Raw genomic sequence first — 23215 nt, 5'->3', positions numbered from 1 at the left:
TCTGTCCCAAGTGGGGGCCTTGCAGTTTTGGGGAGGAACTAACCGGTTCCCGTTTTGTGTGTATGCAGATGAGTGTGTGTGTGCGTGCTTGTGTGTGTATTAGTGGAGCAAGCGGTGGTGCAGAGAGCTTGGTGGAGCCCTGGACAGCTGTGACCCCCAGGCCCCGAGACGGAGCAGGGGGCTCGGTGCTGAGGGTAACTAGGGTGGGGAGGGGCGGGGCAGGGCTGGCTCGTGCCGCCCCCTGGGGCCCGGACTATAAGGGGCTGTGGGCGAGCGGGTCCTGGTGGTCAGCTCTGCGACCTCAGGCCAGCCTCAGAGGGTGACATGGAGGTGGCAGGGGGCGGCTTGCTTTCTCCTGCTCGAGGGTGAGGCCTCGGTGGGCACCCCGGCAGGTCTCACCCCTGGGTGCCGCCCATGGGGAGGCAGCCCTGGGTCTGCCGGCCCCTTCTTCCTTCGGACGGCGGGCTGGGGGGAGACCAGGAGGCCGAGGAGGAAAGCGGGGCGGGTGCCTGGCCGGGACGGGAGGGGGTGCCGCTGAATGGGGGTGCCCTCTCATTTCACCTTTTTTTTTTGTTGTTGCCCTGCTCTGCGAGTCCTTGAATGAAACAGTTGCTGTTTTGGACCAGGGACTCGGGGAAAGCACTTACTGGAAACTGACTTAGCAGAGAGAAGGTCTTTTTCCTGCACTTTGAGGGAGGGGGAAGGGAATGGAGACGGGGAACCGGGAAATGGGAACAAATGCTGCGTCCTGAGCAAACCCCGGGGTGCTGAGCCTGTCCGACGTCACCGCCGAGTCCCTCCTGCGAACCCACCTGATGCGGGAGGGGCTGCAGGCCCCCCGGGAGTTGCCTGGAGTCCTGTGGCCAATGGCCAGGCTGTTTTGGTTAAATTGGCTGGACCGAGTGACCTCCCGTGACGCCACGGGACACGTGCGTCCTTCCCTGGCTCACCGGGCACCTGCGTGACCTTCTCGAGAAGCAGAGGGACATGTCGCACAAGAGGAAGCCGCAGTGGGGGCGTGGCCTCTGCCCCGTGCTCCCCAGGAGGGGTCCCCCGGCACCGGTGGTGTCCTCGCGGGGCTGGCAGCTCCTTTAGTGCTAACACGCCCTGCGCGGTGGCCCCCTGGCCCAAAGGGCATCCCGGGTCAGGGGATGAGCTTATGCTCCCCTGGGGGCCCTGCCAGCGCCCCGGCTCGCTGCCTTCCAGGCCCCTGGGGCCTCGGTCTCCCCTCGGGGTCGGTGCTCCCCGCAGGAGCCGCTGACCCGTGGCCGGTGCTCCCGGGCGTGGGCGGAGCCGGAGCCTGCGGGTGGCAGGTGGCAGGGAGGGTGAGGGAGGCTGCGCCCGAGGTCTGGGCCTGAACGAGGCCGGGGGCGCGACTCGCGTGCCCGCGTCCCCGGCGTCGGCAGGGCCAGGAGGAGAGGCCCGTGCAGAGGCCTGTGCAGACGGGGCAGGGACTCCGTCAGCTGAGGGTCCTTCCCGTTTTCGGAGCCCGAGTGTTTGTAACGGTGGCTCTCGGAGACGTCCAGCACTCCCGGCCACAGAGCCGTGGTGCGTGGGACCCGCCCGTGGCCGGTGTCCCCGCCTCGGGGGCTGGGCGGTGCAGACGGGAGGCGGTTGCCCCAGGCACCCGGTGGCTTCCCCGCAGACACCGGGCTGGGAGCTTGCACGGGCCGAGGGCGGGGGCTGTGGGAGGTCAGCGCCCAGGCCCCGCGTGGGGGTCTGGTGACGCCTGCTCACCGCTGGGGTCAGGCCGTGCCCTTGCGGGGGGTGCCAGCCGCAGAGCGGTGCTGCCACGGCGCCTGCGTCCCGCCCAAGGCCAGGGTCAGTCCGGCCCCCCGGTGAGCCCCCGGTGACGGCGGCCGGGCCAGCCCTCCCTACTGCAGAAACACTCCTTCCCCTCCGGGAGCGGATGAGGGAGGTGACTTGAGACTGTGCAGAGCCCCTCCAGAGTGGCAGTGACAGATGGCAGATGTGGCTGCCTGAGATCCCGGGGCACACCGGAGCTGAGCCCCCCCGGTTCCCTGCGAGCCTCCTCCCTGCCCTGCCTGTCCCTCCAGGTGGGTGGGGGGCACCGGGAGGGCTGCCCCTCCCTGGGCTCATTAACTCCTACGAGTGGGGCTCCCGGGCTCCTGGATGCCGACTTTGTGAACTGGTTTGTGACCCAGTGTCGTCTGTCGCCGGCCCTTGCATGGGTGTCGGAGTCGGCCGCATGCGGGGCTGCCGCCCCCAGAGCCCTGGGTTCCCAGCCCCAGACAAGGGACGCAGCCCGAGGCCCGAGGCCGGAGCTGGTCCCCAGTCAGGGCCCCGGCGCCCCTGAAGTCCACCCCCTGTTGGGAGGGCCTCGCCTTAGTGCTGGGGACCCAGGTGCCAGAGGTAGAGGTGGGGCCAGAGCGAGGGATGGAGGGCTGGCCCTTGGGAGGCGCAGGCCCGGTTAGCGGCCCCTCGCAGGGGGGGCCAGGGAGGCAGGCAGCTTGCACCTGAAGGAGCCGGCTTCCTCCGGGGGCCCCGACACTCAGCAGCCCCCGAACCCTCGGGGTGACTGCGAGACCAGCGTCCGGCAGCGTGAGATGAGAGCGGAGCCTCTGCTGCCCCCGCTCTGTTTCATGTGTGGAGAACCCCGGACAAAGGTCGGGGCTTGCGCGGAGGGAGAGGGGGGCGGGCAGGAGGCAGAGGACCACATGCCAGGGCCGGCAGCCGAGGCCGAGGTGGGCGGGGAGGGGCGGGTGTGAACCCCAGTGCAGGCCGGGCCGCAGTCTGCGGGGCATGGCACGGAGCAGCAGGAGCCAGGGGGTGAGCGGAGCTGGGGTGGCAGGTGCCGGAGGAGGCTGGGGGCGGGGAAGGCGCTGGCAAAGTGGGGTCCCCAGTGTTGCGTTTGGGGAGTTCACTTTGCCGGCTGCGGTGGGCTGGGCTAGGCCCCGAGACCACGCCCCAGTGGCTGTCTCTCCCCTGCTGGTGCGACACCCCGTCTGGTGTCCCCATCTGGGAGGCGCGTCCCATGCACGTGACCTATCATTAGTGACAGTGCGGGGGTCTTCCGAATGTCGCACCTTCTAAACAAGCGGGAGGTGACCAGGGGTCTCCCGTCTGGCAGGCCTGGGCTGGGCCGCACCGCGTCCGGGGCCCCACGGCCTCCACCATGTTGGGGCCACCTGCCGTCTGCGGGGCCCAGCTGGCTCCTGGAAGGGGGGTGCACTGGGCGCCCCCGCTGGCCTGTCCACACCGCCGTGTGCCTGGTCTGTGTGCGACGCTGGGGGTCAGACGCGGATGCCCCTCAGACGTGTCCGGGGACCCCCGCAGTCTGGGGGTGGGGCTGTGTCTGCAGAGACGGGACCGGGAGACGTTGGTGGGTGGGGACCGCAGTCTGCACGCGCCGTGGAAGAAGTGGAGGACAACGAACGCACCCAGGGAACGAACTACTGAGTGAACGGAAGGGGCGGCAGGAGCCCCAAAGGGACTGGTGTCTGCGGGGCGGCGGGGACTCGGGCCCCCCGGGGCGAGCTCCCCTGGCACCCGGTCGGAGGCCCCCGCAGCTCTGCTGCGCCACGGCGGAAACGGAGCGTCGGGAGTTCCGTGCCAGACCCTGAGCGGTTAAGGCCACCCGAGCCCGCGGCTGGAATCCGCACATGTGTTAGCCATAAAGGCCTGTCTAGCCCACCCAGACTGCGCGCAGAGCGAAGGCCTGGGCAGTTGCAAGCAGAGTGGCGGATCTGAGGTCTGGCTGCACCCGGCCGGCCCCAGCGGAGGGGGCGTCGCAGGTCGCTAGGGCTGCCCACGGCCGGGCACCAAGGCGGGTCGGGCCACGAGGGCCACTGGGAGCCACAGAAGCCAAGCCGTGGCCTCAGCGGACACGTCCGCCATCGGGCAGCTTTCCTGCCTCCCCTGCGCCCCGGGTGGCGGAGCTTCTCCCAGCGCGAAGCGCAGCTGCATTCCTCTCGATGGCACCGGTGACAACAGCCCGTGACGGCTCCGTCCCGTGGGGTCTGACAGGCGGTGGACAGACCCGTGGACCCAGCCCGCCCCCCCTGGCTGTCCTGCACGCAGAGTGACCCTCCCGCGCCCCAGGTGTCGGCTTCCCCACGTGGAGCCCTGCCCCCCCCCCTCCGGTCCCCTTCCCCTCCCAGACTCCCCTCCAGGCTTGAGCATCCCCCTAAAATCGCCAGCCGGGACAGGAAAACGGGGCTGGAAACAGGATGTGATTTTTGGGAAGCTGGGCGGCACCAGGGATGGTGCAGACGAGGAGGGAGCTGGGGGTTGAGCTTGCTGCAGGCCCCCACCCCTCACTCCCCCAGTGAGGCAGCGCCCTGTGTCCTGAGGTGGGGGGGCGAACTGGGAAGGAGAGCCTTCCGCGGAGGGTCTTCCTTTTTCGGTGCTGGCCGCCGCCCGTGCGGGGTGCCTGCACACACTGAGATTTAAAATCCCCAGGCCAAAGGGCCTGTGGGTGTGGGTCCTCACCCCTGGGTCAGCACGCTGGGCGCGTCTGCAGTCCCACTCAGGCTGCACCCTAGCCCAGGGCGCGGGAAACCCAGTCCGAGCAGGGTCGCCCCCACCCCGCCCGGGGGCGTTCCTGCACCACCCTCCCTGGGTTTGGCTGAGAAGCCTTACCCTCCTCTCAGGGGCTGCGGCCCCGGGGTGGGGGGAGGGAGGGCTAATTCGTGTCAGATGGAGGTTCGCCGGGGACCGTGCGCTCGCTCGCGGACTGCCTGGCTTTTGTTCCCTGCGTCTGACTCCAGCGCACGGAGTGGAAGTGGAGGTTGCAGACGCCTCCTCTCGGGCCTGCAGGCGTCGAACTTTTCCTGGGACTCCCAGGCGCGGCGGCGCAGGAGGCACCCCTGCGGGGCACGGCCGCCAGAGGGTCGCCGCCCCCGCCGTCCCTTGCCTGGACCGGCCGGGCTCTCCGCGGGTGCCGGGAGTGGCCATGCGGCTGCGCGCCCTGACTCGGGGGCCGCCCGGAGGATGCGCGCGCGGGGCCCGGGCGCGCCGGCAGCGGCGCCGAGTGAGTGAGCGCGGGGCGCTCGGAGCGGGGGTTGCGGGGGCGGGGGGCGGTCTCGCGGCGCTCCGAGGAGCTCTTCCGGGCTGCTGCGCGCGTCCGGGGTGCGCTCATGCCCTGGTCTGTGCGCTCTTGTGCGAGTCTGTGCGCGTGCCGGTGTGCCCTTGTATGTGCGCGCGTGGGCGCCGTGTGCCCGCGCGTGTGTGCGCACGTGGGGGGGAGAGAAGGGGGGCCTTGCCTGGTGGGCGGCGGGCGCCCTGGTGAGCCCCGTGGAATGGGAGACAGTTACGGCTTAACTTTGTAACCCAGCCGCCCCTCGAACTCGCTTCCCTGGACTCCACGTCCGGCGAGGAGGCAGCGCTTCGGCCCCTCCGCAGACGCCCCGCGGCGGCCGGTTTCTGCGGGGGAGAGGCCCCGAGCCCCGGCGGACGCTGCGGTGTGCGGGCTCGCTGCGGGAGGAGTGCGGGCTCTCGGGGCACATTCCGCCTCCTGGCCGCCGGCACAAACCCCCTCCCGCCCGCGCACACCCTCCCGGGCCTACCTTGGACCCCGCAGAGGTGGGAGGGGCTCCCCGCCAGGCTGCGCGGCGCTTCCTCTGCGTCCGCTGCTTAGGCCTCTCTCTGGTCCCCTTCCCCGAAACTGCTGTGAGGTTCCGGGGCTGGAGGGGCGGCCGAGTGTCAGCTGCCCGACCTCGCTTCCAGCCCGGCCGCCTTCTGCGCTTCAGGCTGACAGCCCGGTGCTGCCTGCTGCTGGGAGCGGGGGACGAAGTGTGTCCCGCGGGCCGTGAGTCCTGTGGCTGCTGGGGGTGAACGTGGCCACGGGCAGGACCCCCCTCCCACAGGTGTGGGGTCCGCGCTGCCCTTGGGGGGCGTTTTCGGGGCGTCGAGCTGCAGCGTCGAGCCGGTCTGTGGTTTGCTCGGTGTCCGCCTCCCTGGAAGGCTCCCCCCACCCCCGCTCTCCCGGGCACCAGAACGCCCGCCCGGTCCCCTTCCTGAGGGCACACGGCCCCGAGTCTGCCCAGCAGCAGGGGCCTGGTCTGCACTCACATCCAGCGCTTCCCCGCTCAGCCTGGCAGAGGCTTTTCCTTAAAAAAAAAATAAATAAAATAAATAAAAAGCTGGCAGTGGAGACCAGCATCCCCCCAGGGAGCCCTCGTGGACCCCACAGACCAGCTCGCTCCCTCCCCACTGTCTGCGCCGAACAATCAAATGCCATTCAGATTCCTGCGCCCGAGCCTGCCAAGGGGCTGCGCCCAGGCAGCCTCCCCTCCCCCCCCTGCTCAGGGGCGCCACCACCTCCGCGGGAGAAGCGAAAGCAGACCCCAGGGGAGAACAAAGGCCGGCTAACCCGGGCGGCTGCGCTCCTCTGCCTGCGGAGACGCTTCGTGCAGAGGCCGCGAGCAGAGGCCGCGACGGCGCGGTGCTGTCCGCGGTGACCCCCCCCACCCCGTTCCCCCCCCCCCCAGCAGCCCGCCGCTTCCTCCCGCGCCTCCCGGCGGGGCCCGGCTGGGGGAACACAGCCTCTCTCTCCCCCGGGGGGAGGGAGAGGAGCGCTTGTGCGGAACAGAAGGTCGCAGTGTCCGGCCTTGGCCCGCAGACTGGGGCCGATTCATTCGGTCAACAAATATTAATTGAGGCCCCGGCTCCCTGTCCGCAGGCGCCGGGCAGAGCGTCGGGGGCCAGAGGGACAAGGGCCCCGTGTCCTGGGCCTGGGGGCTGGCGGTGCAGACCGCAGAGGGGGCCTGTGCCCCAGTGCCCGGGTCTGAGGGGCGTGTGTGCCCGCCAGGGGGTCGGGACAGACAGAGGGCTGCGTCTGTCCGATGCCTGAAAGCCCCTCCTGTGTGCGGCGGGACAGGGTGGGCCGGGCCTGAGCCCACACCCCTCGTCCCTGGGCTGTGTGGCCTTCGTCTCCATGCGACCAGCCCACTGCGGGGGGTGGGGGGCGGTCAGTGAGGACCAGGGCTCCGGCCCAGGAGGGCTCGGCGGGTGTGTGCACGATCCCGACGGCAGTGCCGGGACACAGGCGCCCGCCCGCACCACGAGCGCGTGCCCCTGGGGAGACCAGACACACTCGCGTGCAGACGCCCGCAGCGACAGGGCCCGTGTGCATGCAGAAGAGAGCTTTAGAACACAGCCCGCTGCCCAGTGGCAGCGCTGGGCCCGGGGTCGGGGGTGAGCTCTGAAAAAGTCCCTTTCTGTCCCCACCCCCGCCCCCACGAGCGCCCTTGGGTTCGTCTGGGGTGCGGTGTACGCAGGTGGGGCTGCTTTAGAACCTCGCCCCGGTGGTTCCCACCGGCTGCCAGTGCCCATGGCTGGACAGTGCCTTGGCGTCTGGCCTGTCCAGCTGTGAGCCGCCCGGAGAGGAGGGTGTGCTCTGCGGCGTGCCGGGGGTCACAGCGGTGCCGTGGGGGCCGAAGCTTCTCGTGGTTGGTGCCGGAAGCCTTCCCTCACTTGCCCGGAACCAGGCCCATCCGCGGAGACACCGGGAGATGCTGGTTGAGCGACCAGACACCGAGGAGCTGGAGCTCCGGGAGGCGCTGGGGGCGGGCGGGGCCCGCGGCGGCTGGAGCCGCAGCAGGGGACATTGGGAAGGTTGCGGTGGCTGAAGCTTTCGTGTGTGCAGAATTCCCGACTTCACCTTCACTGTCGGGAGATGCTTTTGCTGGGCACCTAATTCCAGGTTGGCAGAGTTTCTCCGGGTCCCTCGTATCGATCCGCTGGCTTCTCGCTGCTTTTCCTCGTGTCTTTCTGGTGGAGCAGCCTGCTGTTTGGCTGAAGGCTGGTTTGTGGATGTAAGGCGTCTTTTTTCTCACCCTGTGTAATTTTGTGATTTGTTGTTCTTTGTCGCTGGGTGCGAGCGTTTTGATTACCGTGTGCCTGGGTGTTCGTTTTGTTACATGTCTGTCTTGTACTCGAGATGTGTTGAGTTCCTTGGATCTGCGGGGTGAGGGTTTGGAAAAGATTCAGCCGTTTTTCCTTCAGATGCTCCCCCGCCCCCCCCCTTTTTCCCAGACTCTAGTCACACACAGGTTAGGCTTCTTAAAGCCACCCCAGCGACACCGTCTGTGTGTTGACCTAGCTGTCCCTTCCCCGAGGTCGCCTCCCCTTTCTGCGCCTCATTGCAGGGGCTTGTGCTGTGATGTCTTGGAGGCCGCTGGCGTGTCTCCGGCAGTGGCCGGTCTGACGGCTGCGTGTTTTCCACAGACCTTCCGTGCAGATGGCTTTATGCCATCGAGGTCCCTGTTCACCTCTCGAGCGTACGGAACACGGTTATAACAGCCCCTTTGATGTCTCCCCTGCCAATTCCGTCGGCTCGGGGTCAGTTTCAACCCCTCGAGCCCCATCGTGGGCTGGGTTTGCTGCTGCTTCTCGTGCCTGATGCCTCCCACTGGGCACCGGGCACCGTGAGTTCCACCGAGTTGCGTTCTGCGTACTTTTCAAATTCCTACAGTGTTCCCGCCGTGTTCTGGAATGCAGCTGAGTCTCCTGGAGGTGGTGTGGCCCCTCGTCTACTGATTTCAGGCCGGACAGGAGCAGTCCCCAGCCTGGAGGTCGCCGCCCCCCACAGTTAGGGCAGGGTCCTTCCGTCCAAGCAGCCCTTACCGCTGGAGCCCTTGGGTCTGGCTGCAGGAGCACCACTCCCTGCTCTGCGGGGTGCTGAGCTCCATGCGGCTCGCTCGTACATGTGTGTGCACACGTGTGTGCATGTCAGAGGGTCTCCACGGAGATCTTGCGTTCTCAGTTCAGCGCGCTGTCGCCTGCCCGGCGCTCTGCCATCCGGTGAGTCCTCGCCGTCTGGCTGGGCCCGAATTCGGAGCTCCTCCTCGGCCCAGGCGGGCGCTGGTTCCCGCTTCCCCCTGCGTCCTGGAGACGCTCTGGGCGCAGGAGTCCGGGGCAGTCGCCGCGCTCACCTCGCTTTTCCTGCCTCAGAGGAACCGGGTGGATCCGTGTGCCCGCCCGTGGACCTCCTATAAATAGCACCACTCAGTACGCTCTGGTGTCTGGCTCTGTCACTCAGTGCAACGCCGCTCTCAGTGTCCGCCCGTGACGGTGCGTGTGTCGGCGTTTGCGCGTGTGTATGTTGGAACCGTGTGCATTGCGTGCACGAACCGCGGGTGCTCTGCCCAGGCGTCTCTGCACGGATGCATGGGTTATTTTCTGCCAGGAGCACTTCCACGTCAGGGGGCCGTGGCCACTCTTGCACAAGAGTTTGGGGACATTTGCATGTTTTTTTTTTTCTGGTGCCTGGAGGAGTGGAATCGTTGAGTCATGGGGTTGGGGCAGATTTAAAACCACTTATAAGAAATTGCTAAACAGTTTCCCAAAGTAGGTGTACTATCTGTTTCACATTCTGTTTTATATTTATGTATCTTTAGAAAGAACCAAAAAAGTTCTCTTTATTTTCCCCCCGACCTCCCCCACCCCACTGGCTGTCATCCTGCCCTCCACCTGTGAGTCCGTCCCTGTTCTCCTCGTGAGTTCAGTCTGCTCATCAGATTCTTGCTACCGGTTCCCCTTCGCGGGAAATCTCAGTCGCTCCGGTGGTGAGTGGTGGCCTCGGAGAGCCCCCGTGGGTGCCGGTCACTGACAGGACACACTGTCCCGTGTGTGCACCGAAGTGGGTGCAGTGGGTGGCACTCGGACTCCAAAGCAAATCGCGGTTGCCCGAGGTCATCACACAGCTGTGAGCCCGGAGTCCACAGACACGACCCCAGTGGGTGACGAGAGGCTCCTTTCCCCCGAGTGACAGTGCACGTGACGGCTCGATGTCACCCTGGCTGGAGGAGGAAGCCGGCGTCTCCTCGTGCTGGCCTCGGGACTGCCTCTCCCTCTCCCCAGTGCCGTCCGTCCGCTCCACGAGGCGGGGGGCAGGGGAGTCGGTGACGCAGCGGCTTCTGCACAGAACTGTGCTGTTCGCTCCTCGCTTTCTCCAGTTGCTTTTTCCAGGAGAACAAGCGTGCAGCCTCTGGGGGCGCACGGGGGTCACTTTGTCTTGGGGGTGGGTGCTGTAGGCCTCTGGTCTGGGAGCTGGAACCCGCTCCCGTGAGCGATGCTGGTTTGGGCGCAGCCCCTGACGCACTTTACACGGGGTCTGCACGCCGGGCGAGTGTGCACTTCCAGCGTGGGGACCGCTGGCCGGGCGTCCGAGGCCCCGTGGGGACCCCGCGTCGGCAGGGCGGCTGCTCACTCCCTCTTCGCCCGGGCCGCCCCAGCCCCAGCCCCAGCCCCAGCCCCTGACAGCTCCGCCAGGGGCACCGTCCTCGACAGGGAGCTGGGAAAGCAAGCGGGCGAGGCCTCGCGGAGCTGTGACCGTTTCTCCCTTTGCCTTTCCAGCCGGAAGACTCGGCAGGGAGCCTGCACAGTTTTAAGAGCAAGGTCTTCAGGAGAGCCCGGGTCTGCGGGGTCTGCAAGCAGACCATCGACGGCCGAGGGGTTTCGTGCCGGGGTGAGTCGCGTCGCATGTTCGTCCTCCCGCCGGCTCAGCGAAGCGGCACAGGCAACAAACACGGAACAAAAACGAGAACCCTCCGGGGGTTTCCGAAAGTTAAACCGCGGAATTCCCCTTCCTGGCCCGCTGGCCCCCCGGCCTCCCGGGGCCGGGCCGGGGCCGTGTTCACGCAGGCAGGTGCGCGGGAGGGGATCTCCCCGAAAGCGCTGCGCCACCGGCGGGGGGCGGGGCCGCACGGCGGTCTCCGTGTGGCTGGGGTGACTCGTCTGCCCCTTCCGGTCTTCTGCCAAGGTTTGCGATGAAGCGTGTCGGCCCCCAGCGCCAGGGCTCAGGGAGTGGTGGTCCCCCAAGGCTTTGCCAGCCCCTTCCCCGTCACTGAACGGAGCCACCGGCTCCGCTCAGCACCAGGTGTCCCTGGGACCTGCTGGTGGTTGTGCTGGCGTGTTGCCGTGTCTGAGGTGGACAGGTGAGAGCCCTGTCCTGCCCCCCGAGCCCCAGAGTCGGGGCTGGGGGGCGCGGGTCTGCGTCACAGCGCAGAGGAGGGCTGGGGGCGCGACCCCAGGGGACGCGTGGGGCTCTTCTGCGGCCTCCGGTGGGTGGGTTTGGGGTCTCCCACCTGGGACACGGGCGGGGTCTGGCCAGTGGACTTCTCTGGTGTTGGGACGGCCTCCCAGACCCCGGGGGACCCCTGGCAGGCGTGCCGCTGGCTGCCGAGGGGTCAGGCGGCCATTGGGCGGGGTTGGCTGAGTGGCGCTGTCCGACCTCTGTGGGGCGAGGATGCGACCCCGGGGCCTCTCCCGGCCTCTGTCCGAGGTAGAGGACCTGAGAGCCGCTTTGCCCCTGGCTGCAGCCCCCTGGGCACCTGCGAGGAGTCCCCTCCCCCCTGGGACCCCCAGGTGTCTCTGTGTTGGAGCTGATGCTCCTTGGGGCCTCCACCTGCTTCTCGGAGAGCTCAGGACCCTCCTGCTTTTTCCCAGGGGTTCTCCCTCCCCGGGAGTTGTCACCCTGTACCCAGAGAGGCCCCCTGTGGGCCCCCCGGACCGGCCAGGTCACGGCCTCTGCCAGCGAGCGCTCTCGGCAGAAATCAGCCACGAGCGTCAGGGAAGCTCGAGTGTCTGCCCGGACACGGAGGGTGGACCGGGGGCCCGGCGGGGACAGCGCGCCCGTGTCCTCCAGGCCGCAGGGCTCACAGTCGACACGGCTTTACGTGGGGACACAGGAGCTGGGGGGCAGTGAACACAGAACATTGGGTATCTGCTAGTGTGCACGTGTGCAAGGCGAGTGTGAGGCCGCAGCCCCTGCTGGGCGTGCACACCGCCTGGGTCTGGCAGCCGGCGCACGGGGGCCTCTCGTGCCCCCGGGAGAGCCCAGCCGGCGCTCTCGGACCTGGCTGGCACTCGGGGTGGCGGGGGGAGCCTGGTGCATCCGCAGCAGGACCAGGATGAGCCAGCTCCGATCTCTCTCCGCTTCCCCTGCTGCCTCCGGCCGTGCCACCGTCACGGCCAAGCCTGGGGCGCCACGCAGGGCGGGCACGGAGGGAGCGAGGTGGCCAGGCAGCGACCGAGCCGTCGGACAGCCTGCCTCTGCCAAGGCCGCCTGGTCCCCTCGCGTCCCGTGCAGCCAGGTCCGGGGACGCGGGCGGGTGGGGCAGCGGTGACGCCCAGGGCCCGTCTCTCGCTTGGCAAATACGTGCAGAGCGTTGAGTCAAGCTCCGACCGGCCCGCAGGACGGGGCCCGGATTCCCGAGGCTCTGGAGACGCACGGAGAATAGCAGTTCCAGGGCAACGCGGAAAAATGCCGGCCGAGTCAGCGCCAGATGCTCTGGGCACTGCCGCCGCCGTCGCCGCCGCCGGGGGCACCAGGGTTCTTCCCCGTGACCGTGGAGCCCCGCTGGGGGAGGGAGCAGGCGGGTGGGGGGGCGGGGAAGCCAGCCCCGACGGGAGGGGCCGGGCCTTCCCCGCGCTCCACCCTCTCTCTCCCTGGACCAGCCTCTGGCACGCACGCGTGTGCTGTCCGAGTTTGTCCCGTGTCGCGCGGGCTTTTCCAGCTTTCTCCCCTTGCTGGTTGCAATCACCGCCACACGTTAGTTTCTGGAACAGGGAACGGGATTTTTCCGAGCTGCCCAGTGTTTTATCTGCGGCTACATAGCTTTTTCTACGGCTGGGGTAATTTCCGGTTTCCCTGGCAGGCGGGAATCGGTGACACCGCTGGTTCCAGGGGCCGTGCCACCCCTGGGGGAGGGGGGTGGAGCAGCGCTGGGCGGGAGGTTTTGGCTCTTCCGTGACAGACTCCGCCGAGAGACGGGGCCACTGGGGCGCCCACGGGGAAGGACGTGCGGTGCTCGGACTCGCGAATGCGGTCATCGGGGCTGAGGGGGGCCCCACCCCCTGCAGGCGGGGAGCTGGAGACCAGCGAGCCCCGCGTAGCTCCGGCCCGAGTCCCAGCGCGGAGGACCCCGTGTTGCAGCCGGGACGCGGGCAGGCAGGGAGAAGAGCCCCGCTCCCCCACCCTGTCCGCCATCCCGGCCCAGACGGGGTCGGGCGAAGCCCGCTGCTGCTGTGGGGGAGGGCAGGGGGAGGCAGGACAGCCCGCTGCCTCCGCCCCACCTGTCGGTGCTCCTCCGCGTGCGGTGGCGGAGGGGACGTGGTTGTGCTGAGAATTTCACCACGTGCCTGTGGCACACCCCCACGCCGCCCACCGTGACCGCGTGGTGTCCCTTGTGGATCCTGCCTCAGCGGGGAGAAGCACCGACCGGCGGACGTCCTGTCCTCCTGGGCCTGTGTGGCGTGTGGCGTGGAGACGCGGTTTTGGAGGCGGTGCTGGTGCGCTGTGGCCTCCCCTCTTCCTGGGGGCCGCGCCGTGCAGAGAGGCAATCGGGGTGGCGGCCCCCTCCTGCGCCCGGAGAGGCAGGGGTCGGCCACTCTTGGTCCGAGTCGCCAACCTGGCCTTGACCAGACTCTCTCATCACCTTTGCCTTCGAGGGCGCAGAGTCCGTCCCCCCCAGACCTCAGAGGCACGGACAGTTCGGAGAGGAGGGCCCCTGGAGAAAACACCCCAGCCACTTCCCCCGGGGTCTGGGGGCCGAGGGCCGCTGGCCGCCCTACACCGGGACCTGGGCGAGGCCAGCACCTCCAGGCCCAGCTCCTGGGGAGGAGAGGGAAAGGGGGGTGAAAAGCTTGGGCCCCAGCAGCTGACCAGACCTGGGGCGGGGTTTTGACCTGTGAGGCCCTGGCCCCCCAGAACCCCCCACGCTTCCCGTCACTTGGAAGCAGGTGCCTGGAAGGGCTCCCTGGTGGCACCGCAATAACCTGGGGCCAGAACAGACCAGAGAGGTCGCTGGCCCCGCCCCGGGCAGCCCAGCTGTAGGGGGCCGGGAACCCGTCTCACATGCCCCCACGCCCGGGGGGCCCCTGTCCTTCCCTGGGGCTCACTGGGGCGTGAGGGGGCCTGTGTGGGCCCCCGGGGAGCCTGCAGCAGGATGCTGGGGCGTGCGCCCCCTTCCCCCGCGTGTCCTGCCGTCTCTGCCTGGAAACACGGGGGGTGGCGGCCAGGCCTGCTCTGCGGGTCCCCCCCTCGCGGGGGTGGGGCTGGGGGTGCCAGCACAGCTGCAGCCTCCGGGGGGCAGGGCCTGTGAAAGCCGATCAGTTTTCCCGGAAGTCTGCGTGGTCGGGCCTCCGGGCTGACCCCTGCCGCTCTGGCTCGCCCGGCGGCCCCAGGGAGGGTCCCACAGTAACTCAGCCGAGGGTCCAGGCCAGCACTCGGTCCTTGGCTGTCCCCTGGAGGCGGCAGGAGGGTGCGGCTCCCGGACCGCGGGGAGAGGGGACCTCGGGCCGCATCTTCCGGGGCGTCTTCCAGCGTCTCCGCGTCCTTCTGGGAGACGCTGTGGTTTCCAGGCGGACGTCCGTGCGTCTGGCTGCGCAGGGTTCCGGCCCCTGAGCTCCAGGGCTCCGGTCTGGCCGCCTGCACCCCCGGGGCAGTCCCCACCGGCCACCTGGACGCGGCTGCCCGCAGGGTGGGGACGGGTCCTTGCACACACGTCCCCGCACGCCGCGAGCTGCAGCGCGGCCTCAGCGGCCGGCAGCCTCCCCCGACCCGGGCTGTCCGTGTGCTGCCGGGCGTGGGGACTGGAGCGGGTCTCGCTGCCCCGGCCGCTGAGGTGTCTCTCTTCTCTTCCAGCCTGCAAGTACTCCTGCCACAGGCGATGTGAAGCCAAGGTAAGCGGCCGCTGCCCCCGCCCCTCCTCCCTTCGCCGCGCGCACGACACGCCTGGGAGGGGCCCCTCGGGACCGCGGCCCCCGAGGGGACTCCAGAAAGGGCTGCTCGGGGCTGCTGAGAGGGCGTGTGGTCTCCTCTCCACGAGGAGCTGGGAGCTGCGGAGCCGTGTTCTGGGCCACAGAAGACGGCGATCGGGCGTCTGGTTTCCGACGGGACCCTCCCGCCGGGTCCTGGCCACGTCACGGCCCTGTCTCCGTCACCCGCGGTCCCTTCTGTGGGACGCCGACGCTCTGTCTCTCGGGGCACGGGGGGCCAGGGCCAGGGTCCCGGGTCGACCCCCGGCCCCGAGGAGCCGGCTGGCTTCTTCCCGAGTAGTGGGCCACAGGGGGCTTGGGGCTCTCCACTGTTGCGGAAGTCGGGGGCCCTGGATGGGGGTCGTGGCCTTGCTTTTGCGTGCTCCCTGGAGGCTTGAGTAGCCGGCGGGCGGCAGGAAGCCCCGGGGGCCTGGAGTGCCTGGGCGGGTTCAGGGTCCGGTTCGTAGGGAAACGAGGCGACACACGGGAAGCTGCTGGCACCCCGGGGGGGGGGACCCCGGTCCTCTGCACAGTCCCCGTGTCCCCGCGTTGTCCAGACGCAGTGCTCCCTGCGGGGCGCCCGCCTCTCTGGGGGCCCGTCCGCTGTCCCTCAGGCCCCTGTGCAGGCGGCCCAGGGACTCGGGGTCGGGGTGTTGGCGGTTTGCTGCCGCTGTGGGCCTCGAGGGCCTGCTCTGCCGGAGAGTCCCCGCTGGTCCCCCGCTGGGGCGGGGTGGGGGGTCGCGGCCTGTGCAGGGGGCAGCTTCACGGCACCGTGAGCTGGCTGCACGTGAGGGCCTGGGGGCCTGATTTCCTCCCCTCCCGCCATGCACACACACAGATACATGCAAGCACACATACTCACATACGCATGTAACACAGACATGTGGTATCCACACATGCACTCTCACATGTGTGTAACAGACATGTGATGTGTACACACAGGTGGACGCCTGCGGGCACACATGCAGTTCACCCTTGCGCACACACTCACAGACATGCACACCGGTGCACAAATGCACAGTGTACACTCGTGCACACACAGATGGGTGCCTGCAGGCACACACATGCTATTCCCACTCACACACTCACAGACGTGCACAAATACAGTGCACACACATATTTGTGTCGCATGCACACACACACAAAGTAAGAACTACAGGCAAGCCCAGCCCTGTGGTTTTTTGGGTTTTTTTTTTTTCAGGAAAGAGGTTAGATGACTTTCGTTTTAAACTTCCCCACGGAGAACGGGGGACAGGTGCAGAGTGGTACGACCCCCCCCCCCGCCCCATCCTGTCACCCAGCCCCCCACCTGCAGCCCCTCCTGGGCTCTCTCTCCCAAGCCCCCGTCCCTGGCGGCCTCTTCCGAGACGCCCCGTGATCTGCGATTTCCACCGTTGCCAGCGCCGGCGTCTGCGGCGGGGCTGTGGGCGCCTCTGCTGTCACTTGCGGTCTCACTTCCGGCCTCGCCGTGGGGACGGCTGGCCCTCTCTGCGGGAGGCGCCTGCTCGCACACACTCGGGGGCGGGCTGCCTGCTGGCCAGTGCGGTCCAGGTCGGCCGCGCCCACAGGGCATCGCCCGGTGCGCTCTGCACTGGCACCGAGTCCCGGGGGGAGCAGAGGTTCCCGTGAGCGGGGGGCGGGGGCGGTGAGGGCGTAAATGCCCCCCTGGGGGAGGCTTCAGCTTTCAGAGAGGGCTTTCCCCGCTCTCTCGTCACCGCCGAGACGAGCCCCGGCTCTGAGGGTCTCCTCCGTGGGCAGCCTCTTCCGGCACGGCCTGGGACTCATCGCCGCAGGGAGTGGGGGCCGCGAGGGGGCCACCCCAGTGGGGCCGCCTTCCTGTGTCCCTCCTGCATTTGTGCGGGAGTGTGCATGCCAGTGCCCGAGTGAGTGTGTGTGCGTGCACGCGTGCCTCGTGTGTTTGTGAGTGCACCACAGCACGGGCCACGTGTGTGGACACGCATGGCAGTGCATGTTTGTGGGAGTGTTCTGTGTGTGTGTGTTAGTGTGCAGGCGTGCATCCTACTGCCCCTGGGCATGTGTCTGTGTGCATTTGTGTCTGTATTGTACACACATGGGTGTAATGTGTGTGTAAATGTGTGTGCACTGTGTATGGGTATGTGAGTGTGCGTGGCACCGCGTGTTTGTGAGCGTGGACTGTGTTAGTGCGCAGGTGTGCACGCCAGTGCACGGGTGGGTTTGTGTTGTGTGCCTGTGCGGGTGTGGGTGTGTGTGGTGGCACTGTGTGTGTGTGTGCACATGCACCAGGCATATGTGTGCGGGCGTGCACACCTGTGATGGTACTGAGTGTGTGTGTGTGCGTGTGTGGGGGCGTGCACACCTGTGACGGCACTGCGGCCCGGACACCCTGACTGGCCGCGGCCGCAGGCCTGACCGCGTGGCAGTCGGCTCCGTTCCTCCGCCGAGGCCCAGCCAGCCCCCGGGGGGACGGGTTCTCGGGTTCAAAGGCTGCGGCGCCGGGGGTCCATGCTGTTGCCGACCGCGGCGCTCCCGGCCGCAGGAGTTGGCGGCCTGCTGCGCGGCAGACAAGCTTCTCCCCGCGCCAGGTCGCGGTCGGGGAACCGCGTCCACACTCCTTTTTCTCGGGAATGCGGCTTCGCGGGGCCAGGGAGAGTGCCACCAGCCGCAACAAAGACCCTCCTTATTCCCGAGCCCTGCCGCCGCCGCCGGGGGGTCGGGGGGGCCGAGAGCCCTCAGCCGCCCCTGGAGACCGGTGGGGGCGCCGCCGAGACGTGGCTGTGCCACACGGCTGGGCCCGAGGTCGGCGCCTCTCTCAGCGCTGGCGCGCCGGGTTTCTCGGAGACGGCGATGCCCCGGCCTCACTCCCGACGCGGTCCGGCCCCTGCTGCCCTGGGCTGGCGCCGCCTCGGGTCCCCTCCGGGGTGGTCTCCAGGCCTGGCGGGAACATCGCAGGAAAGGGCGAACCAGCGAGCTCCTCCGAGCAGGCTGGCGTCCGGGGACATGCTGTGGTCATCGCCCTCTGGGCAGCAGCCGCCGCCAGAGGCTCCCGACCAGGCCCGGGGTGGGGGGGACACCCCTCTGTGGAGCGGCTGCTGGGGGGGGGGCCGTCCTGCACGGACCAGGCTGCTCGTGGGCCGGCGGCCCCGTGGGAGGCCAGGCTGTGGGCTGGGTGCCGGAGTGCGGACCGGGGCCACCACGCTCTGGCTGGCCCCCAGGCAGCGCATCCCCTGGGTGAGGCTGTGCTTGCCGTCGGGGAGACCCAGAGGCAGAGCCCTGGGAGCCCCCGGGGGGAGGTGGGGGGCCGGTCTGCTGCAGCAAGTCCAGCCCTGGGGGCTGCGGTTTCTTCAGGGGTCAGGAGGGCGAGCAGCACTTCCCTCCGTCCACCTGTAGATGGCGCTCTCTCAGCTCCTCTTCGTGGGGAGGCTCGCTCTTGAGGTTTGGGGAAGTCCCATAATTCCAGTGCAGTTGCTGGAGGCTGGGGACCCCGGACTCTCCGTCCCCACGGGCGGGACAACCTCAGCCGAAGCCCAGGCCTGCACCGCGTGGGCCCGCACGGACGCGGCGTGGACTCGAGTGGGGAAGCCCTGCAGCCGCGGGACCCACGGAGAGAGGAGCAGGGAGGCCAGCGCCTGACCTCCAGCCCCGCAGTGGGCACCGGCCCGTGGGTCTCGGCGCCTGCGCGGCGGCCCCTCCGACGGAAGCAGCCGTCGCCGTGACGCGCGTGCGGTGCCCAGCTGCGGTCCCCCCTGCCAAGGACGTCCCCGTCGGGGTCGGCGGGGACCCGGTCGGGCGGCGAGAGGCCGTCCCGCTCCTGGAGAACAAGCCTCAGGGGCCCCGGGCGCGGAGGGGCAGGGCCCGGCCGGGCACACACGCCCAGCCCCTCGCACACTCGTAACTCCACTCCTGCGGACGGGCACACGCAGCCGGGCACGCCCACTCCTGCCCACTCCCGCCCACCCCCGGCTCGCTCACCCCGGGGTGCAGCCGCCCGGGTCCCGGCCCGGCCCGCTGGCCTGTGCACCTGCCGCCCGGGGGCCGGGCTGCCGGCGGCGGCCGCAGGTGCCCCGTTGGCAGGTGCGGCAGGCGTGGCCTGTTTGTTTGCCCTCGCCCTGGCAACCGGGACGGGGCCCGCGCGGGGCCACCGCGGGGCCGTAAAGTGGCCGTGGCCTCCGGGCCTCGGGGGACTTCCTGCTCCCCGGCGGGTGCCGCCCTGCCGCCCTGCCGTGTCCCCGTGGTCGCCTCTCCCCACTGCTCCCCCCGGGGCGCCTTCTGCTGAGAGAGGAGCCCCTCCTTCGGGGGGGGCACGTGGAGTTCCCACCCAGCAGAGGCCCCCTCCTCCCTGATCTGCCCGCCAGCGGCCCCTGCAGGACATGCCCGGTGGTTGGGATGAGAGCCCCGTACCTGCTGTGACGTCAGCCCCGTGAGTGCGCCCCGTGGGGGCGGGGCCTGTGCCGTCCCTGCCTGTGCCCCCTCCCCCTTCCTCACAGCACAGGCTGGGTGCTCAGTGAGGGGCCTGCCCAGGCCCAGGGCCAGCACTCGGGGCTCTGCGGGCAGCGTGTGTGGCGGGCGGTGTCCCCAGCCTGTGGGGTGGCTGTGGCCGCGTGCTGGCCTTCAGCTCCGTTGGAAGAGGGGCGGGCGCCTGCGGAACCCCGGGGTCCTTCCTGCCGGGGGAGGCCCAGCTGACTTGGGCATGCCCCAGGGGCATTTCCTCTGGCCCCCCCCACCCTGGACACAGCGGGAGAGCCCGGGCTCGCGGGGCCCGGGGGCAGAGCCGGCGGGAGCGGGGAGAGAGCAGGTGAGCAGCTGGCGCCCTGGCCTGACCCCCCACCCTGCCGCCCCGGGGAGTCACCGGGCGACTCTGTGATAAGAAGGTGCTGCTCCAGGGGGAGGGGCAGCGGGCCGCTGTTAGAGGGGCAGGTGTAAGGGTGGGGCAGAGGGCCTGGGCCCGGGTGGGCTCCAGCCTGGGTGCAGGGTGTGGGCAGCAGCCACACACTCCGCCCCTCGGGTCACCCGGGGGTCCTGGTGCCTGGCCCCCGTGTTCCTAACACCCAGCAGGGCGGCCCGGTGGACAGAGGAGTGCGTCCTGGCCCTCCTCCACTCACCGCTCCGCTGCATGGGGGCCGCTGCCCCTCTCCCTGGAGGGCAGAGACTGGCCTCGAGGGCCCAGCTCACGCGGTCTCCCTCCCGGGGTGGGGTGGGGCCGTGGGGAGGGAGCGAGGGCCGCCGCGTCCCCTGGCTGGCGGCCGCAGTCAGTGAGGCGTGGGCAGCTCCCGCGAGAGCCCTGGCTTCTCTTGCCCCCCGGACCACCCCCTCCTCTGGGGTGGCTCTCGTGCGTTTTCAGGGCGAATCGGCTCTAACTGGAGGTCTCCCCCAGACGTCCGTGTCTGAGACTCCTCGAGGCTCACGTGTAGACGGACCGACAGGGCGGGGTGGGGGCTGCAGTCCCGACGGTGGACGCGGAGGCGCAGTGGCCGAGCTGGGGACCCGGCGCCCTGCCCCAGGCCCCGCCCCCTCAGACTGGGGACCGCCCCCCCCAGCACATGTCCGTCTTGTTTATCTCCATGAGGGACGGGCTGCCTGGCCAGGGAGGCGCTCAGTGGAAGCCGGTGGCCGCATGGCGGGCCGGCCGGACCGAGGTCGGCGGACGGGGCGGGGGTGTGGCCGGTGCTGTGTGACGAGTTTGGGGCCCCACAGAGCGCGCTGGTTCTTGGGGGACGACACCCCGGGTCAGATCGCATGGGCAGTGCTGCTGCACCCCATCTGACCGCAGGGGGACATGAGGGCGCGGGGGGCCGTGCTGGCTCTGGCTGCGCCCTGCTGCTGCTGCTGTTCGTACGACGCAGGTCCTGGCAGCTCTCAGGGCTTCCGTGTGCTCGCAGACAGCCGGTTAGAAAGTAACCACGGACTTGAGGTCAGGGAAACTGACCAGCGTGCACAGAGCCCGGCAGGTACACTCGATACAATGTTGTTGTTAACCGACCGCCGACCCGTTTGCTGCAGGGTTGGTCCCGGCGGTGGTGCGTTCTCTGTGTGTTTGCGGAGTGCAGGGCGGCGCGGGGCCCTGCTGCAGCGTTTTCCTCGGCCCCGAGCCCCCTCCGCGCTCACCGTTCGCCCGTCCGGCCCTCTGCTCCCGGGCACCACTGCCCTGGCCGGCTCTGCCCTGGGCCTCCCGCAGAGCCGCAGGGCGGGACTCGGCCGGGGCGCCGGCCGTGCGGACGGGCGTCTCCCACAGGCGTGGGTCTCCGGCTCCTCCGTGTCTGTTCCCGGGGCGGCTGCGCTTTTCTCTCCGGGGCCGAGCGAGACCCCGGGGCGGGTGTGCGGCCCGCGGCTCCTCAAAGGCCGGGCCTCCGAGTCCTCGGACGTGTCACCCTTGTCAGGAACGCCCCCCACCCCGGGGGGCTCAGGCGGCCGAGGGGCCGCTGCGCAGGGGCTGGGGTCCGCCTCAGTGGCCCACTGACCACGGGTGCCCGTCCGCTGCCACTCCCCCCTCCCCCGACGGCCTGCCGGAGCCACTCGTTCTCTCGGTCCGTGTTCCCTGTTCCGTTCGCTTGTCCACGCGCCCTCGTCAGACTGCACTGCCCTCGTGGGTCTGAGGACTCGCAGGCCAGCGGTCTCGGGGGAGCCAGCCGTGACAGCAGCCGGAGAGCAGAGGGGCTGCTGCGTGTGCGTGTGTGTGCGTGTGTGTGCATGTGTCAGCAGAGAGGGCCCAGCCCCACGGAGCGTGCCCCCGCCCCAGACGGGCGCGTGAGTCAGAGCCCTGGAGCAGTAACAGCAGGTCCCAGACGAGGGAACGGCCGTGTGTCATCTTCCTGGAGGAACTTAGTAACACGAGCAGGGGAGTTATAAATAGTCCCCACGGCCGGATCCGGGGCGGTGCAGCCGCCCACCGCGGCCACAGGGGCAGTCAGGCAGGCCCCGGGGCTTTCCTGCGCCCGGCTGGGCACAGGGGACTCTGAGGACCGGCTGCAGGTGCCGCGGAGGAGAGCCGGGGGCTGCGCCTGGGCGGCTGCGTCCCGCCGGCCCCTCGCCACCAGCAGCCCGTGCTCCCCAGGGACGGCCCGGCGTCCCCGTGGGCGCCCTGAGCACCGCTGGCTCCTGTGACCTCGGCTCTGAGATGGGGGAGCCCAGGCCCCGAGAGACACAAGCCCGAGGCCCCAGGGCAGGTTGGGCCCCTCGGGCGCCCAGGGCTCTGGGTCTTCCTCTCCGCGGCATCAGTCCACCTGGTGCCTGGGAGCACGACTCCGGGGCCTCGAGGGCTCCGGCCTGGGAAGGGTGCCCATGTGACGAGGCCACGCCGAGACTCTGCGCCCAGTCCCACGTGTGGACGTGGCCCTGGGGGCGGCAGAATGTGTTGTTGAGGGCGCAGGGCCCGGGTGTGGCTGGGAGGCCTGGGCAGCCTGGGGGCCCGGGAGGGCACCCCTTCGGCCCTCGGTGGGGCAGGCAGGCTTGCGTGCGGCTCTGTTGCGGCTGCTTCTGGGGCCCACTCGCCGCACTTGTAAGTCGGGGTCCCCTGTGCGGGACGGGCCCCCGTGTCCTGTCCCCGGAGCTCCAGAGGATGCCGGTGGGCACGCCGTGCCCGGTGGCCGACCCCTGGGAGGGTGTGTCTGGGCCTCGGAGCCGCGGGTGTCGCGAGGACGTCTTCTCGAGGTGACCTCGGGGACGAGAGTGGGGACACCGAGGGACACTCTGTCCTGCCCCCTTGCCCCCACCCCCCTGCTCTCTCGTTTACCCGTGGTCGGTGGGGGGGACTCATCTGCTTGCCCCCCTCCCCGGCTGCGGGCGGGGGTGGGCTCGGGTGGGACTGTCCCTCCGGCCCCTCCGTGTCCTGCCTGTGCCCGGACGCCGCTCTGCTCCACCCTGCGGGGGGGACCTCCCCCTCGGGGACACCCCTGCTCTGCAGACGGCGCCGGCCTGCTGGGAGCCCCCCGACAGGTGCCTGGGTGGCCGCGTCTCCCTCTGAACTCCCGCGCCGCGGGTCCACCGGAACTCCCGGGGCCGCACCGTCTGCCGGCAGCTCTGCGACACCTGGGCGGCGGGACCCTCGGGGGAGGGCGGCCCTGGGCCCCCAGCCGTGTGCCTGGTGCTGCCCCCTGTGACTGGGGAGTGGAGCCCCGCCTGCTGTGATGGCTCCACTGTGGGGCACGGGGCCGCACTGACCCACAGACCAGAGCGCCCCCGAGGGGCCCCCGCAAAGGCCTGGGGTGTGCCACCTTCGTCTCGTCCACCCACCGGGACGCGAGCAGCCCGGCTCCGCCCTCCCCTGTGGCTGGAGGCCCCTGCTCTGCGAGGACCGAGGGGCGGGCGGGAAGCTGTGCTGGGGGTCCCGCGGGGGGGCCAGGACGTGCGGGACCACAGCCCTGCTCTGGGGCCGTCGCCGGGGAGTCGGAGCCCAGCCTCGGTGCTGCTGCGCCAGGGCCCGTGGTTCCTGTGGCCGCCGTGGGCGCCACACAGAGAGGGAGTGGACGGCCAGGGGCTCGCCGCCGGGTCGTGCCACCCTCCCGCGGCCTGTGGG

The 23215-nt window shown here is 69.8% G+C and overlaps 1 protein-coding gene across 5 annotated transcripts in view; it reads left to right on the top strand.

The window, feature by feature from the left end:
* TNS3 (tensin 3) overlaps positions 1-23215 on the top strand; it is an 89725-nt gene that overhangs the window by 15502 nt on the left and 51008 nt on the right. The window contains exons 1-3 of one of the 5 annotated variants that reach the window (XM_045827113.1): positions 103-194; positions 10321-10432; positions 14612-14649. Coding sequence is in view for 2 of the 5 variants with exons in the window: in XM_045827109.1 (XP_045683065.1) it covers positions 19394-19498 (105 nt within the window). In the remaining 3 variants the exon portion in view is untranslated. Of the gene's footprint in view, positions 1-102; positions 195-10320; positions 10433-14611; positions 14650-19269; positions 19499-23215 lie in introns of those variants that run through there. The other 4 variants (XM_045827112.1, XM_045827110.1, XM_045827109.1 and 1 more) reach the window with 4 other exon arrangements.

Source organism: Phyllostomus hastatus, unplaced genomic scaffold, assembly GCF_019186645.2.
Source record: "Phyllostomus hastatus isolate PE091 unplaced genomic scaffold, TTU_PhHast_1.1 phas_scaffold_78, whole genome shotgun sequence".
NCBI lineage: Eukaryota > Metazoa > Chordata > Mammalia > Chiroptera > Phyllostomidae > Phyllostomus > Phyllostomus hastatus.
This window is presented reverse-complemented; position numbering and strand designations above follow the sequence as displayed.